At 44.1% G+C, this 15001-nt stretch overlaps 1 protein-coding gene across 2 annotated transcripts in view; it reads left to right on the top strand.

Moving 5' to 3' along the window:
- NRG4 (neuregulin 4) overlaps positions 1-9476 on the top strand; it is a 64099-nt gene extending 54623 nt beyond the window's left edge. The window contains exons 7-8 of one of the 2 annotated variants that reach the window (XM_084640426.1): positions 6767-6846; positions 6950-9476. In XM_084640426.1, coding sequence (XP_084496552.1) covers positions 6767-6846; positions 6950-6963 — 94 coding nt within the window. In that variant the 3' untranslated portion in view covers positions 6964-9476. The remainder of the gene's footprint in view (positions 1-6766; positions 6847-6949) is intronic. The other variant, XM_084640427.1, reaches the window with a different exon arrangement.
- The last annotated feature ends 5525 nt before the right edge of the window (positions 9477-15001 follow it).

Raw genomic sequence — 15001 nt, forward strand, 5'->3', positions numbered from 1 at the left:
AGGGTGGTCCGCCTCCTCAGAGACCAGCCTCCCTGGAACCACCTGTGGAGACGTGTCCCACAGGGGAGCGTCTTGGGGCACAGCCTACGGTTTCTGAACCGCTGACTCCGGCCCTGAGGGGAGAGCCGTTGAGTCCGGTGCCTCTGGACTCCCTGACACACAGCATGGTTGAGGTCCAGTTGCCGTCCACCCTGGATGCCTTTTGCTGCCACAAGGGATCTTATTGCCATGACGGCATCGGCATCCCCTCAGCCTCATGCCAAGGCACTGGTTCCTGTATGTGCGGCACCGTCCCGGGGCAAGCTGTCCCTAAAGCCACCCGTTGGCACTGTCGGTTAAGCCACGGCACTGATCCTGTTCTCAGCACCGTTCCTGACGCCACTTGCAGTCCCGATAGCGCTCCAACTCCCGGTGCTGCTCTTCTTCACTGCGCCGATCATACTTGTGGCGCCGGTCCGACTCCTGGCACCGGTCCTGGCACCGATCTGCCCGCCGATCGCCATTGAGGAGCAGATCCTGGACCCGACGCTGCTCTTGCTGCCAGTCATCATATTGACCCAGGTCCAGATCCAGGTCCCGGCACCGTTCCCCAGCGTCACAGCACCATTCCCATTGCCTCGTAGATGTGACCCGGCGCAGATCCGCTCAGCACCACTGTAGCCCTCACATTCCACTTCTCGTTCTTCAGGATCACGTTTCTCCGAATGCCGCCATTTGGACCACAGCCACCTGGACTCAGGGGCTGGGCATTGGCAAGCACAGGAGCAGGGTCCAGTTCAAGGGCCCACTCAATGGCTGTTCTGGACGCCCTGGGGGTACCACCAGGCCCAGGGTGCTCTGTCTGGGGCTTCTCGATCAGCCCCGTCCAAGCCACGAATGTCAGAGGCTACCACCAGTCGGCCCGCCCTGGGATGCATGGAGACCATGGCGCCTTCCCTCTCTGCTTTAGGACCTCCCCTCCCCGCTTCAGGACCTCCCCCAACACCAGTTCCTGGTCCAGGTCCTGAGATAACTGGCACAGGACACCCGGGCCCAGGTCCACAAGAGGACCTGGATGACCTTCTTCCCACTGCGGCCTCCTCCTCTTCCCCCAACAAGGTGGTGGCAGGCATTGCAATCTCGGGTCCCCCTCTGATAGACCTCTGTGTCCACCAGAACCTTCTGTGTAGGGTGGCGCAGATCATGAACCTGCAGGCGGAGGAGGTGGAGGTCCCAGTGGTTGATATTCTGTCCGCAGAAGCTCCATCAAGAGTGGCCCTACCCCTTATTCGGACCATCCAAACCCCCGCCAGAATGATGTGGCAGACACCTGCGTCCACCCCCCCCCGACTGCTAAGGGAGTGAAGAGAAAATACTTTGCCCCCTCAAAGAGGTATTATCTGTTCACCCACCCTCAGCCCTGCTCGCTTGTGGTGGCATCAGTGAACGAGAAAGAACGGCACGGCCAGCAAATCCCAGCACACAAATCGAAGGACGCCAAGCGCCTTGATTTGTTTGGGTGCAAAGTTTATTCCTCGGGGGGACTTGAGCTCAGGATCGCAAATCAGCAGGCGATCCTGAGCCGTTACAATTTTAACTCCTGGAACTCCATGCTGAAATATAAGGAGCTAGTACCTCCTGAGTCCAGAGAGGAGTTTGGGGCTTTGGCAGAAAAGGGAAAAAACAGAGGCACAGACCTCGCTGCAGGCCTCGCTGGATGCTGCAGACTCCACCGCTCATACTTTGTCCTCAGGGATTGCGATAAGACGTATCTCCTGGCTACAAGCCTCCAGCCTACCACCAGAACTTCAGCAGACACGGCAGGACCTTCCCTTTGATGGAGAGGGCCCGTTTTCGGAAGAGACAGATTCAAGGCTACAAAGCCTTAAAGGCTCAAGGACAATAATGAAGTCCTTGAGCATCCACACACGGGCTACCCAGCGGAAACCCTTCAAGTCTCAGGAGCCACAACAGCGCCTGTATCCTCCTCAGCCGAGGCAGGATTTCTATAGGCAGCGGGGACAGGAGGAAGCCATCTAACCCCCCCATCAGGACAAGGCCAGGGCCCAACCAAGCCTTTGTCTGGCTCAAAACAGGACTTTTGAAGGGATGCCCAAGGCCGGCGTACCGGACCTCGTTCAGGAGTCTACCTCACCTTTATTGAATCGTTTATCCCATTTCCACCATGCTTGGTCTCTGATAACCACAGACTGCTGGATCCTCCACATGGTGAAAGTGAGATACTCTCTCCAATTCTCTTCCTCCCTGCCCTCCCACCCCCATCCCTCTTCAGGGACCATTCTCATGAGCAACTCCTTATTCAGGAGGTTCAAATGCTCCTCACAATGGGGACAATCGAGGAGGTCCTGAGGGAGCTAAGGGGCAGGGGGTTTTACTCCCAATATTTCTTAATCCCCAAGGCAAAGGGCAGGCTTCAGCCCATTCTGGACCTGTGCGGACTCAACAAGTTAATGGTAAAGTTGAAGTTCTGCATGGTCTCCTTGGGCATCATTATACCTTTCCTGGATATTGGTATGCCACCCTTGACATGAAGGACGCGTATTTCCACATAGCGATTCATCCAGCGCACAGATGCTTCCTCCACTTTGTGGTCAACCGCAAACACTATCAGTTCACGGCCCTTCCCTTCAGTCTTTCCATGACCCCCTGAGTATTCACCAAATGTATGGCAGTTGTGGCGGCCTTCCTTCGTCGAGGGCAGGTGCAGGTATACCTTTACCTCAACGACTGGCTTATCTGTGGGCACACCAGAGAACTGGTGCAGTCTGACCTCCGCTTGGTCATGGACATGTTTCGTCGGTTAGGCCTTCTTCTCAACATGGCAAAACTGACACTAGAACCGACCCAGAGAATAGAATTCATTGGGGCGGTTCTGGACTCCGTGCAGACACGAGCCATCCTGCTGGATGCTCGTTTCCAGTCTATTGTGGCCCTTGTCTGGAGCCTTCAGAGCTTCCCAACCTCATTGGCAAGAAGCTGCTTGAGTCTTCTTGGCTACATGACTTTCTGCATATACATGACCAGGTATGCCAGACGTCGACTCCACCCGGCTGGCATCAGTCTATCGCCCAGGTCGGGACAGCCTGAACTTGGTGGTCACAGTCCCAGAGTGGCTCATGGCCTCCCTCCACTGGCAACTAGATCCCTAGGCAGTATGCAAAAGAGTTCCTTTTCACAGCCCGCAGCCCTCCTTGTCCCTCATCACGGATGCATCAGCCCTGGGATGGGGCGCCCACTTAGGGGACATTCAGACACAGGGCCTATGGCCCCCATCCACACTCTCCCTTTATATCAACGTCCGGGAGCTGATAGCAGTGCGGCTTGCTGTCAAGCCTTCCGGGAGCGGCTGTAGGGTCGTTGTGTGGCGGTCCTTGCAGACACCACCACCGCCATCTTCTACATCAACAAACAAGGGCGGCCCGTTCCCCCCCCATCAGGAGGCCGTTCGACTGTGGGAGTTCTGTATAGCCCTTTCCATTCACCTGGTGGCGTCATTTCTACCTGGGGTCCAGAACATGCTGGCAGACCACCTGAGCAGGTCCTTCTGCTCACACGAGTGGTCCCCTTGACCAGATGTCATCCACCCCATCTTCCGAAAGTGGGGGTTTCCCCAGGTCGACTTTTTTGCCTCCCGCAGCAATCGGAAATGTCCGGCTTTCTGCTCTGTCCAAGGCCGCTCCCTGGGCTCTCTCACAGATGCCTTCCTACTCCCGTGGACAAGTCAACTATTTTACGCCTTTCCCCCGTTCCCCCTGGTGCACAGGGTCTTGCGCAAAGTGCACAGGGACAGGGCATGAGTGATTCCGGTAGCTCCAGCGTGGCCCAGGCAGCACTGGTACACCACGCTCCTGGAACTCCCTCTGGACGCTCCAGTCCCATTGCCTCTTCTTCCAGACCTGATCACTCAGGATCACGGTCACTTCTGCCATCCCAACCTGCGATCTCTCCACCTCACGGCATGGATGCTGCGTGGCTGAACCCTTCAGAACTTCTCTGTTCAGAATCTGGGCAGTAAGTACTGATGGGCAGCAGGAAACTCTCCATTAGGGCCACATATACGGCTAAGTGGAAGCGGTTTTCATGCTGGTACACTCAGCGCAACACACTCCCTCTCCAGGTGTCTGTGCCTCTCATTTTGGAGTATCTCGTGGACCTACTACTGCAGGACCTGGCAGCATCCTCTGTCAGAGTTCACCTGGCAGCTATCTCAGCTCTTCATCCGGGTGCGAATGGCCGCTCTGTCTTCACCAATCCCATGATTGACAGGTTCCTCAAGGGCCTGGACCATCTCTACCCACAAGTTAGACAGCCATCCCCACATGGGACCTTAACCTGGTCCTCTCCAGACTCACGGGGCCCCCATTCGAGCCGCTAGCCACCTGCCCCTTTCTTTACCTCTCCTGGAAAACAGCTTTCCTGGTCGCTATCATGTCAGCGTGGTGGGTCTCTGAGCTGAGAGCCCTTACCTTGGAACCAACTTACATGATCTTCCATAAAGATAAGGTTCAGCTTTGGCCTCACCCGGCCTTTCTTCCCAAGGTTATATTGGCCTTCCATAATCAGCCAAGACATTTTTCTTCTGTTTTTTTATCCAAAACCGCATGCCAGTCGCCAGGAACAGCGGCTGCACTCCCTCAATGTCCGTAAGGCCCTTGCCTTCTACATTGAGTGTACGAAGCTGTTCAAAAAGATGACCCAGGTCTTCATTGCAGTGGCGGACCAGATGAAAGGCCTCCTGGTCTCATCTCAGAGGGTCTCTTCATGGATCACGTCCTGTATCCGTGCTTGCTATGATCTGGCCTGTGTACTGACCCTGCCCCTCACTGCTTACTCCACAAGGGCCTAGGCTTCATCGGCGGCGTTCCTGGCCCAGGTGCCAATCCATGAGATCTGCAGAGCCGTGACTTGGTCCTCAGTACACACTTTTGCTTCGCACTATGCCATCGTCCAGCACACCAGAGACGACGCGGCATTTGGTAGAGCGGTCCTACAATCCACGTTGCTTCACTCCGACCCCACCGCATAGGTAAGGCTCAGGAGTCACCTAATTGGAATCAATCTGAGCAAGCACTCAAAGAAAAAACGGTTACTTACCTTTGTAACTGTTGTTCTTTGAGACGTGTTGCTCACATCCATTCCAAACCCGCCCCCTTTCCCCTATGTCGGAGTAGCCGGCAAGAAGGAACTGAGGAGGCGCTGGGTCATATATCAAGCGCCGTGAAGGCACCACTCCAGGGGGCTCCACAGCCAACCCACCGAGTCGTAAATTTTATCCGACGGCCGTGCACATTGCACACACACACCTAATTGGAATGGACATGAGCAACACATCTTGAAGAACAACAGTTACAAAGGTGAGTAACCGTTTTTTCTTTAATTGAGAGAACTGGTTTTATGTAGAGGAGCTCTGAACATGAATTTCTGTTTTATCAATTATTAATGCTATATGGCCAGCTTCTGGCCCCTGCTGTGGAGCAGCACAAAGGGGCCGTACAGATAGCTTAACCAGTTTGCTGAGCAAGAGCAAGGACTGAGTGTGCCAGCTTCCTGTACAGCACACAAGGGAGTGGGAGAAGAGAGAGTTCCTTGGACATTCCGGAATCCTCACCACCTATGCAGATCTAGGCATACTCCAGTTGGTATCTAAATGGAACTAAAAAAATGGCATAAAGATAGACCACTGAGGAAAGTAGGAAGGTATTCACAGTACTTGGCGTTACTAAGAGAGCAAAAGGAAGATTTCACTGCAAGCTATTCAAAATGTCTGTGGAAGTCCCCTGGCATTCCTAACCCCAGGAGGAGACTGTACAAGGTATACTAGAAGAGAGTAAAAGAGGTGGCTGATTTGAATCTAGTCTATAATCCACCTGAGACAGGTTTTTTTTTCATTGTGTTAAGTTATAGGACATTATGACTTGAATTCCCAAAACAGAATTTAAAGGGGAAGAATAGAGCATAGAGGGGGCAAATGGAACACTAGGGATAGTTATAGATCTGTGAATCACTGACATAATATAAACCCATGTTGACTGGTTAAATTACCTATGTGAGAAGAGTATATTAACAAACAAGATCGGAGCCATCCATCTAAAACACACCGTCTAGGAATAGAGCCATCAAGGCAACACACTGTGTGGAAGAATTAAAGTCACCACAGGACAAAAACTGGACACAAAGGAACAAAACTGACAGCTTCTGTCGAGACAGATGTCTAAAGTGGTTTTTTTGTTTTTTTTGTTTTTTAAAAAGAGTCAAGATGGTGAGCTAATGTATTTTATTGGATCAACTTCTATTGGTGAAAGAGACAAGCTTTCAAGCTCCACTGAGCTCTTCAAAAGAAGGTTAGCTATGTTTAAAACAGCTGTGTAGAAAGCATCCCTTTCGTCAGCATTTTGAATGGGCTTTTAGCAGATTTAAATGATTAATTAGTTCAAATTGTATTATAGTGACCAATTACATAATAAAGGCCTTAGAGGCAGCCCAGAGCAACATTAGCTGGGACCCATACACTGGAGTTCCAATCCTGGCGTTGCTACAGGCATGGTGTGTGGTTCTGAGCAAATTTCTTCCGTTTCTCCCCACCTCACAAAGGGGCTGAATATTAAAGTTTGTCAAGTGTTTTGAAGTTGCCAAGTCCTAATATTACATTGTTAGTGAAAGCATCATTCATTTACTGAGTCTCTCTTCTCTGACCAATATTTTCTCATTCTGTGTTTCTTCATCTCTCCTCCATCCCTCTTTTTTTGGGTCACTTATTCACGGTCAGGAAGGCCAACACTCGAAGGGCCAGCTCAACAGAGCGTGGTGCCAGCCTGGTTGAGACTACCAGCAGCAATGGCTGCAACAGTGAGTACATCTGAAATTAAGTGGCAGGGTTATTCTGGGGGAGGAAGGGAGGAGTAATTGTTGTTATTAAAAACTTTTTTCTTTTCTTTTTTTTACTTTTCAGAGATAACAGAATAAAACAATAAAACAGGAACCATGGGAGAGCAACATGCAGAGGAACCATAACAACATAACAGGTGCTGTGGAGGGTCTGGTAACCAGGATGAACAAAGAAGAAATTAGATACAAATAAATCTGCTAATGTACTGGGAGAAGATGGCACATAGATCATAATAAGGAAAAATAGTTACATTTATCAGAGTGCCTGATTACTTTCAAAGAAGGGAAGTCACATTGTAGAGAAATCATTAGAACCGTTTTTGAATCTTCTGTGAGCTTTCCCCTGACAAATGTATTGCAGACTCTGTGCAGCCAAGTAGTTCTATCAGGGAGTTCTTTCTTTTTCCAATGCAAAGACAGGGAGCATGAGAATCTTTGAGGTATTTCACCATGTAAAGAGTATATCATCTTAAGAGGTTTTCACCAGATCGTCCCCTTCTCACAGGAAAGCTTGGAAACAGCACAAAGAGGTCAAGGGACTGTCTCAATCCAGTGGTTTCAAAACATATCTGGGATATATGTACAGAATTTGGCTGACTTCAGACATACTCACCAGATGTGGATAAAAGGGCCTCTCCCTCCACTTTCTCTCCAGCTGATATAAGACCTACATTTTTGTTTTAAATAGTGATTCAATGGTTCCTCACACTGTCTTGAAACATCACTTTGTTGGCCAGCCTCCTAGCTAAGAGACTTCAGCTTGAAGTAAAACAGTGTTAAGATGATGAAATTCATAACAGTTAAAGGAAATCTACTGGGCAGAGTAATTACCCTGTGCTTGGTATATGCTCCTAACACAGGACAAAGAGCCTGTCCCAATGCTATTCTTCCTGTCTTGACATTTTCTTCTGAGGATCTCATTGCTGAGGGAGATTTAAATCTCACCTCAAATCCTACAGCTGACAGATCAGACAGTAGAAAGGAAGAACCCAATTCCCCTGGCTCATATTTGAAACAAAATCTTTCACAGCTCAGTCTACTGGATTCATGGAAGAATGTGAAGCCATTTGTGAGGGATTATTTGTTTTATTCATATCCCTATTTGCTGTTCACGCAAATAGATTATATATCTCTGTCTGCTTGTTTAAAGGATTTTCTGACTGAGGCAAAGAGAGGTGAGCTTACATGGTCAGTCCCTATTCCTAGCATGACAACACTTAGAGATTTGTTTGGTTGTAGGAGGCATAGCAACTGGGACCTGAATAATCCATTACTTGAAAACCTTATAGTATTGAATGATGTAATTAGCAAAAACAAAATTTCTTTCAATGACGACAAAAATGGAAACTTACATACCAATACACTATGGAAGGTTTATAAGGCAGCATTGAGGGGGAAATTAATTGATTCATTCTCTAGAATTAAAAAGGGAAAAAATACAGAAGACACGTTTTTTCTCTCTGAAATAAAAAAATTAGAGAAGTTACACAAAAAGACAGATGCAAGGCAAATGCTGACTAAGCCTCCCTCTCTTAGAGGGCAACTCTCTGTTCTGTGGCCAGAAAAAATAGAATGTATTGTATATCAGTTTAAACAAAAGTACAATGGGATGGGAAATAAGGGCCATAACAATTTATCATATAGGCTAAAACAGGAAAAAGAAAAAAATACTATGATTGGTATCACAAAACACAAGAGTGAAATGCACTGTCATACAAGTTCTTACACTGGAGAAGTTGGGCTCCCAGTTATACCTGAACATCTGCAGAAAGAATTTGAGGAAGTCAAATCAGTCATTCAAAATATGCTGTCAAGTAAAGCACCTGGTATGGAAAGGTTCTCAATTGAATTGTACAAATCTTTGACTTATCAGCTTTCCCCCAAACATCTAAGTAATTTTCAGGACTTCAAAACATTAGCAGATATGAAGAAAGAAGTCAATATTGCTGTGATTTTAAAGGCCAAAAGATATAAGATTGAATGTACTTCACCTATGAACATCTCATTGTCAAATACAGAATTTAAGAGTTTTGCAAAGGTGTTGACAGAATCATTTATGCTTAAAATAACTAGTATATATCAAATGGGATTTAATCAGGGAAGACAGCTATTAGATAACATTCATAGGTTACTGGTTGTGATCCATTCAAGCCTATCAAAGATAAGGAGGTCAGATATGTTACTTTCACTAGATGTGGAAAAGGTCTATGAACAAGTTAAACGGAAGTTTATGAAGGGACTAGGTCTAGAAAGTAAAAGAAAAAAATGGACTGAAATCTTATACCCATCTATAAAAGCTAAACAAAGAGTCAATAATAAATATTCAGAGCCTCTCTCATTTTGTAGAGGCCTATGGCAAAGTTTTCCACTATTCCCCACCTCGTTTGTATTAACCAAGAAACCATTTGCACAGAAAATTAGAAAAATTAAACAAATACAGGATTTAAATGCAAAGAAGTCAATCCATAAAATAGTGTTCTTTGTGGATGAAGTCCTATTCATGATTATAGAATCCCTCAAAAGAATGGCATTTAGGGAGGTCATAGGTTTTAAAATTAATTATACAAAATTGCAAGTCATGTCAATTTGCCTTAAAGATCAATGTCAGACAAGGCTACAAATTCATTTTAAATTTAAGTTAGCCAAACATCACATAAAAGTATGTAGTGGTCAATGTTATTTTCCATTTAATAACATTATATGAAGCCACCACCTGTGCTTGTTAAAAAAAATTAAGAAGTGATTGAAAAACAAAAGATGATTATAGTGGTTTGGCAAAATTATTACCATAACAATAATGTTGCTCCTGAGGATCACTTTCCTCTTCCAGAATATTCCAGTAAAGGTTTGCCATAAGATGTTAGAAAATCCTCCAGCTCATTTGGGAAAACAAAATGGCTAAAATTAACAGGAAAACTCTTTCCAGAACTAAATCATAAGGTGACCTGCCTGTGCCCCATATAAAAGGTTCTTATTGGGTGACCCATCTTGAACATTGGTAACAAGGTACACCAAAGAGAGAGAAACAGGTGGAAAGAGAACAAGAGGAGTTTCCTATTCTACTAATTGCTTTGATTTTTATTTCCAAACATCAAGGGGAAAACAGAAGGAGGTCTACCTGGCGGAAGTCTACTTCTTACCCTAAAGTTATGGAGAAAATAAGAGTTAGAGATAGCCCAGAATCTCCCAAACTTACTGTGATAAAATGGAATTCTAGTCTTCCTCAGATCTTTTGGGTTATTTTTTGTTTTTAAGGAAAGGAGATGAGCTTTTGCAGAACGATGGTTATTTAAAAAGGGAAACCAGTGGACAGATGAAATACAGAAAATGTTTGTCCCATTAGAAATCCTCACTTTTAATTACTTAATATTTAAAAACCATTCATACTATGAGTTGCTTTAGTTAGAGCCCTCACAGAATTGGAAAAATAATTATGAAATCTAAGGGATCAGAAGATATAATTCCTGCCACATATTTGGTAATGATTACATTATAAATTAGATACGCAAGCGGGAGGAGTAGTTGTGTGAAGAGATCTTTCATGAACAGTGGTCATGCATGTGGCCTGAAGCAACTTTCTCTTTTATGGTAACATGTAGAAAAACACAATACAAAATCATATTTCACTGGTATTTGAAAACAGATTGAAACATTATAAAGATGTTTCAAATATTTGCTGGAGGAATTGTGGATTGGTTGGTATTTCTTCCCTTCCCTGTTTCGGACTACCCTAAAATCCAAGTATACTAGTCCGGAAACACTGCCATTCACTGGCAGTTTTACTGACGTTACCAGTTAAGCACCTATTTAGACCACAAAACCCTGATTTCTTAACACACTTATTGGTAGCAGCTATATGCTCAGTGAAGAGCTATGGAAAAATAAGAATTCCTCTAACACTCCCCCCCCACAAAATAACACTGCATAAGTCAAAAGAATCTAGGATAAAGCATTTGTCAATTTTTTTCCATTAAGAGTAATGCTAGACGGTATGAAATCCTTTCAGGCATAGCTGCCTTTCTTATAGTTTGAACATAAAAATCATTCCAATATCAAAAGGACACTGAAAAAATTTAAACTGTTTTTCTTTATTATACTTAAAGTTACCCATTTCTCATGTATTCCAAAAGTATATACCTGGTTTTGCTTCCTTCTCGTTTGCGATCAGAGTCTGTGTAAGACGATGTATCTATGTATCCATATCTCAACTGCAAAGCACAAAATAAAAGGTTAATAACAGCTCTCTCTGTCTTTGGGACCAATGGGTTTCCCAGAAACGTTTGCCAATTTTCCTACGAGTACATGAGCCCTAAAAATGTGGCAGGGCACCCAGTCATGGGATTTTTGGAAGAGCCCCACTATATGAATACCCTATTCTACTGACCGTTCTGTTCTCCATCGCAGCATCCACTACTTTGGCTGTTACTTCTGGGGATTCTGTCACTTCCCTCAATCTTGGAGGCAGGTTGTAAGAATTCCTCTTTCCCCCTCCTCCCCGCCCCCCCGGAAGCTGCTAGCTCCTCCTGCTGGTATATTCTCTGCCTGTGTACTCCCAGGACAAAAGTTCTTTTAAAAAGACATTTGTAACTTTCTAATTGCTAAGATGGCTTGGAAAAGGTGAAGTGATTCATAATTCAGTGATGTTTGCCAGAGCTTGCAGCCAACCTGAAAAAAAGAAAAAAAACAAAAACACACCAAGAAGTGTGAACTGTCCTTTCATCTCAATAGGTTTCAGTTATCACCCCAATTATAGCACTTCTAGGGTGGGATTTTTCAAAAGTGCTTAAGTGATTTAGGAATGGAATTTATGCTCCTGAACCACTGAGGTGTTTCTGAAAAAGCCCACCCCTATGTCAGCTGTTTCACGATGGATAATTCTAGCAGAAACATCCAGATAATGTGCTCTCTCTCATAATCTGAAACGGACTTCCACCTCCTCCTCAAAAACAAAGCTTCCAACCGTCCCCTATGCAGCTTCCGAAACCTCCAGCTTCTACACTGCGGTTACATGTTGTCAATAAAAAAATCCACTATTTAATAAAAGCTGAAAATGTGGGGACAGCATAACAAATAAAATTCAATATCAAAATAAACATGAGGGTTCCTGTACTAATTGGTCTTATTTCTGTATTTCATTACAAACCATCATTATTTAAACTTAAATGGCCATGAAAACTTCTATTGTGCCACAGAATCTAGCAACAGAGCAACATAATTTAGATCCAGCTTGCCCTGTTGCATAGAGGGCACACCTCTGAGCAGCCAGTTGGGGAGTGTATTTCCAAACTGGACAGCCAGAAGTGAGGGCTGTTCAAAGCTGATCTGATGTGTACTAAACAGCGTCATTTATCAAATGCTGACTAGGTCTGACTGACAGTTGTGCTCAGGGGACAGTAACATACCACATGACCTAGGTCCAAACAAAACAGCTCAAATTTCATAGCACCAGTGTGTGCTGTTGCTACTTGTATTTGTGAGCCACCCACTGGCTGAACCACATTTTTGTAACACATTCAGTGAATAGTTTCAAACAAAGAATAGATTCATGGAAATCACGATCTAGGGTTTACCTGGTCCTGCTAACACTTGCAAAAAGTACACCTGCCTTGTCCACACTAGGAACACTAAGAAAGCAAAATCTACCACCTTTTTTCCCCGAGTATAGATGCACTGTCAATGTGCCAGCCAAAGTTTTCTTCCCTAGAAACACTCATGAAAAAAATATCAGCTGACCGGGACATTGATTACATTTATTTAGCTTGTAAAGCACTTGGAGACGCTCTGATAGATGGTGCTACTGCAGCAAAGAAGTTTTACATAAAGCATGTACCTACACATATTCACTACCTTGCGGCTATTCAGATTGGGCCAGGTGCTGGGCAAACTTCTGCACTTGTGTAAATGTACTCATCTGAGTAGTCCTATTGACTTAAATGGGATGACAAATATTTTATTTTGGAAACAAAATTTTTTTTCAAAGCTCTCTGACTTGGCCATTAATGCTTCATATTTGGAGGAGTTTGGAGATGTGTCAGAAATAGCCCTTCTTAGGCTTAAATGAAGACTAAAAAAATCAATTTATTGACTTATGGTAGAAATAGAAAACTTCTGTCTCTTCCAAAAGTGGAGACAAAATATGATGAAAAAATGAAATAGTACACGAACAGAGTATTACCCTTTTTTTCTTGGCAGGACGTCAGTGAATTCCAAGATCCCAATTGATATACAGCAGAGCTTCATTTTTACCTGAAAAGTAAATGAGAAAATGAACGTTTTTAATCACCTGATTTTCCAAAATTCGTAGTTGAGGTTCAGTCTCACCAGGCACCTTTGTTGTACCTGAAAATCAGACTGTGGTTTAATCATTTACAGGATCCTAGTATATTGCTCTCTGCTCCCCAAAGAGGGCATGACTCACCAGACCCAGAGTCTTCATCTGTTAAAATAAAGCTTATTTCAATAAAAAGAAAAGGAGTACTTGTAGCACCTTAGAGACTAACCAATTTATTTGAGCATGAGCTTTCGTGAGAACTTACAGAAGTTCATCCGATGAAGTGAGCTGTAGCTCACGAAAGCTTATGCTCAAATAAATTGGTTAGTCTCTAAGGTGCCACAAGTACTCCTTTTCTTTTTGCGAATACAGACTAACACGGCTGGTACTCTGAAACCTTATTTCAATATTAACCTGGAGCAAAAGGAATGTGCCAGCACAGAAAATGACAAAAAAGCAGATTTACTGTTCCTACAAGTTTTAATTGAAATGCCTTTTAGATGATGCAATTGTGAAGATTTAGTATCATATGATTTGTGGTCTCTTTATCTTCATCAGGTTATTCTTGCTTTCTTCCAAAGGTCCACTATAAGAACACACAAGGGATAATGAGAGGATTCCTTATTCCCCAATTAAGCCTTATGCCAGCTGGGCTTTTTGAGGGAAAACTAACATAACATGAATACTCCATGCACTATACCTACATATAACACCCAACACTATTTTAAAAAAATGTTTCAAATACATTGTAAAAACAAGCAAGAAGTTGCCATTGCACTTGGAAGGGCAGGATTATGCATCTTAATATTTGAGTCCCTGATTCTGGAAAACATTCCTATTCAGGACAACACTTAAGCAGGTGCTGAAGACCAACTAAAATCAATAGAATTTAAGCCAGGCTTAAGAATGGTCCTGAACAGGCATGGACTTTGCTTAAGTACTTTCCTTGAATAGGGGGTTGAATGCCCAAGGGAGAACTTCAAAGTATTTTTTGTAACAAATAATAGAATGCATTTTGAATAACTTTAAAAGTTTCGTACTTTTCCCATGCATCTTAAATTCTGGAGCCACATTTCCTCTGCTGAAGTGCATTATGTCAAACTAGAAAGTGTCAAATGGAAGCTTCACAGAGGGAACACCAGAGCCAATCAGTTATGAAAGTATGAAAATATGGGCCATTAGCTCTAAAAACAGGATAATTGTCATTTCAATGCTTTTTCCTGTGTGATTTTATATATATAACATTTATTTGGCTATGCGTCATAATCGCTTCATTTTTTCATTACCTTTTACGGTTTTATGCAATCCAATGGTATTCTCATCTGGAAGACGTAGGCTATTCATTTTACAGTAGTGTAAAAACAAACATTTAAGAACGTTCTGATCATATTCAACGTGTGTAGAAGCAGGATCATATTTGCTTCCTATAAACCAGAAGTCATAAACACCACTTTTGGCCTGCAGGCCTTGTGCCTTTGAAGTGTTCACTTCTTTCCTTTTTTCACCAAACTGATCTCCATTCTGCTGTGTGTCAAGGACGAGATGACATGTCTGCAAGAGATGCATTGCAGTCAGCCCTGACCTCAGCAATTCTGAGTATAAATGTTTCTCAGGGAAGTCTCTGAAAAGCCTGAAGGTTGCCAAGGAAGCCTTTTAAGTTCTTGCTCATTTCACACTTTAAATGATTATTGTCCAACCTTAAACCTTCTGGTTTCTTTTGTTTAGTGGCACATGTACAATTAATTAATTTACACAAAATTCCAAATTAATAACTGGGGAAGAGCACAGTAACGCCTTTTGGTACATTCCATACTAAGTTTACACAGAACTCAAACACTGGCATTT

This window comes from Lepidochelys olivacea (genome assembly GCF_965140295.1).
Source record: "Lepidochelys olivacea isolate rLepOli2 genome assembly, chromosome: 10".
Classification (NCBI taxonomy): domain Eukaryota; kingdom Metazoa; phylum Chordata; order Testudines; family Cheloniidae; genus Lepidochelys; species Lepidochelys olivacea.